The sequence below is a fragment of the Sinocyclocheilus anshuiensis genome, unplaced genomic scaffold (assembly GCF_001515605.1).
Source record: "Sinocyclocheilus anshuiensis isolate Anshui unplaced genomic scaffold, SAMN03320099.WGS_v1.1 scaffold1116, whole genome shotgun sequence".
Classification (NCBI taxonomy): Eukaryota; Metazoa; Chordata; class Actinopteri; order Cypriniformes; family Cyprinidae; genus Sinocyclocheilus; species Sinocyclocheilus anshuiensis.
Window position 1 is genome coordinate 220,619 of NW_015548257.1, and position 3,003 is coordinate 223,621.

At 39.3% G+C, this 3,003-nt stretch overlaps 1 protein-coding gene across 1 annotated transcript in view; it reads right to left on the reverse strand.

Annotated features, from left to right (window-relative positions):
- LOC107655457 (receptor-type tyrosine-protein phosphatase delta-like) overlaps positions 1 to 3,003 on the reverse strand; it is a 78,327-nt gene that overhangs the window by 67,765 nt on the left and 7,559 nt on the right. The window contains exon 2 of the mRNA XM_016442948.1: positions 2,101 to 2,289. Within this exon, the coding sequence (XP_016298434.1) occupies positions 2,101 to 2,289 (189 nt within the window). The remainder of the gene's footprint in view (positions 1 to 2,100; positions 2,290 to 3,003) is intronic.

Consider the following 3,003-nt stretch of genomic DNA (forward strand, 5'->3'; position numbering starts at 1 on the left):
GTGTGTGTGTGTGTGTGTGTGTGTGAGAGAGAGTGTGTTGTGTGTGTGTGTGTGAGAGAGAGTGTTTGTGTGTGTTGTGTGTATGTGTGTGAGTGTATGTGAGTGTGTGTGTGTGTCATCTATTTTTGATTAATTATGAACTGTTTCTGGAGTCTGCACTAAAACAAGAGTCTCCTGATGTCGGTGGTGTGTTTTGCTGTCGAGCTCGGCTTCACCTCTCATTAGGGAACAGGTGCAGGGAGCGAGATCAGGTTCGTTAGGAGGATCGGGGGGACGAGGGGCATGTTTATCGCAGGATGACATGAGCGGAGCGCTAAACATACGCCATCGACCCGCGGGAGTGGATGAGGAGAGTTTGTTTGGTCTAGAAAGAACAGATACTCACCAAAGACTCCTGAGAAAAACACACCGAACACACAATGAGAAAAAAACACAACGAAAGCTTTGAGTGACAGCAGCGCAAACACACTTCATACAACACACATCAAACCGATTATATATCAGTACTATATATAATCATATACATCATATACATTAATCCTATGGATTAGATTTATGTATATATACATGTGCGTGTATAAGCGAGGGATCACATACAGCCAGCAAACAAACACTCTGCATGATCCCGCTTATTCCACGACTACTTACCAAATAAATCAACAAATGGAGATGAAATACTGATTTAAGTATAACTGATTTCACTGAGTGATACGAGCGAGGTGAAACTAGTTAAGGAGGAAATCAACGAACGCTTAGCATCATTATTCATATATATGAATCTGAATCAATCACAGCTCCAGAGAGATGCTTCAGAAACACCTGGATATATTTGTGTTATAATCAGAAACATACAGGGTGAATCCAGTCATTATGTGTATATTCTTCAGTTCTTACTCTCAATATCAGCATTAGATTTAAACTGAAGGGAATCCTGGTTTAAAAACAACACCAGCTGTAAATTTCGTGCCACTTCACCCATATTCACTCTAAATGAAGCTAGAAAAAGCACATGTTGAGAACCGACGCTTACAGTAGACACATGTCTGTCATGTGATTCAGAGTCGCGTACAGTCAAAGGGCCAGATTTACTGAACAGGGCCAATTAGAGTTAGATCGCAATTCCATAAAAGCGCAGATGGGAGGGATAATTCTGCGTGTGATTTACTGACTATGCGCACATTAAAGAACACAGACGCAGCAGATCATTTCCATAATCTACCAAAAACTCTGCTTTAACACATGCTTTTTTGGGCGTTAAATAATGGCGCAAACACCAGTAATTTGATGAGCGCAAACATTAGTAAATCACGTTTTGTGATTCATTTTAATAATCTCCTCCTATAAATTTTGCGACTAAAAGGGAAACTCCCACAAATGCATATTCAATAAGTTCAGGCGCAAAAATAACTGTCCATGCCTTTTCAGCGCTAATTCTTCACTGCGCGTCTTTAGTGCACTGCAAAAAATGATTTTCTTACTTAGTATGTTTGTCGTGCTCTCTAGATTAAATATCTAAACGTTCTTGAATCAAAATGCATTTACTTGACAAGCAATATGGCTTAAGATATTAAGTCTTGTTTTCTAAAAGAAATAATCTAAATTTTGTTTGTTTTTGCTTAAAACAAGCAAAAATATCTGCCAATGGGGTAAGAAAAGTTATCTTAATTCAAAGTCTGAACAAGATTATTTTTCTTGCCCCAATGGCAGATATTTTTGCTTGTTTTTTTAAGCAAAAACTAACTAAATTTTTTTATTTTTTTCAGAAAACGAGACATAATATCTGAAGTCATTTTACCTTTAAAGTAAATGCATCTTGATTCAAGACTGTTTAGATATTATACTAGAAAACAAGACAAAAATACTAAGAAAGAAAAGAATTTTTGCAGTGTAAATCCTGACTATTTTAATGCCAAAAGACGGTTTGCATTGGCGCAAGCTGTTAGTAAATCTGGCCCAAAGTCATCCAGTCAAACTCTTGTAGCTCACAGCTGTGGTTAAAATCTCAAAGTGAGTGGGTCTTTCTGCGTTCCCTGCTAATCTCAGTCTCCACATCGTTACTAGAGCCCTGACGTTCAGGAGGAGAGAAAGCCTCTGATGTACCTGATCGCAGCTGCTTGATTCGTCCTTGGCTGAGCGCCGGCTCCACCGGCAGAAAGTCCTTGAACCAGGAGATCTCTGGATCGGGAATCCCGCTGGCGGCACACAGCATGGTCGCGGTCCGTGTTCGCTCCACCACCTTCAGCTGCGGGCCCATGTCGATGCTGGGGAAGCCGAAGGGCAGCAGGTCCTCTGCAGGAGAGCGGAGCAAGCAGAGAAACAGAGCGTTCCTGCTGTGTTAATGTGTACCTCTTCAGATCCATTAAATACACACCACAAACTGTAATGATGAACATCTAGAAACAGTCAGAGTAAACAGCAGAAATACATTTACACAGGAGCGTTTCTATCTGGTTCATCAGGACCGGATCACAGGCCACCGTCAGAAAACTTCTCAATATTTTGATATTCTTGTTTTTTGCATATTGTTATATATACAATGGTGGCCAAAATGATAGAACGCTAGTATTCTCAGCAGCTAAAAATGGTTTTAAGTCAGTTATGTCTATCTTCTGCTGGAGTGTGTCAGTAGGAAATATCAGTTTTTGTCATTAATTGTAATAATGCAGTGAGATATTCATTTACATTTACATTTACATTTAGTCATTTAGCAGACGCTTTTATCCAAAGCGACTTACAATTGGGGGATACATAAAGCGATTCTTCTTAAAGAGGCAAACAGACACAGGAAGTGGTTGTAATACCAAGTTCTTAGACATTGTTCAAATAAGTACAAGCTAGAAAGAGAAGGAATAAATAAAGAGAGAGATTTCTTTATATATATGTTATATATATATAGATATATGTTAGTGCAGCACACAGAGATGTGATCTGATCATCATCAGTCTGTCTGGAGTCACATGAAGAAACAGAACAAACTGAGACAGACTCAATCCAGAAGAACTG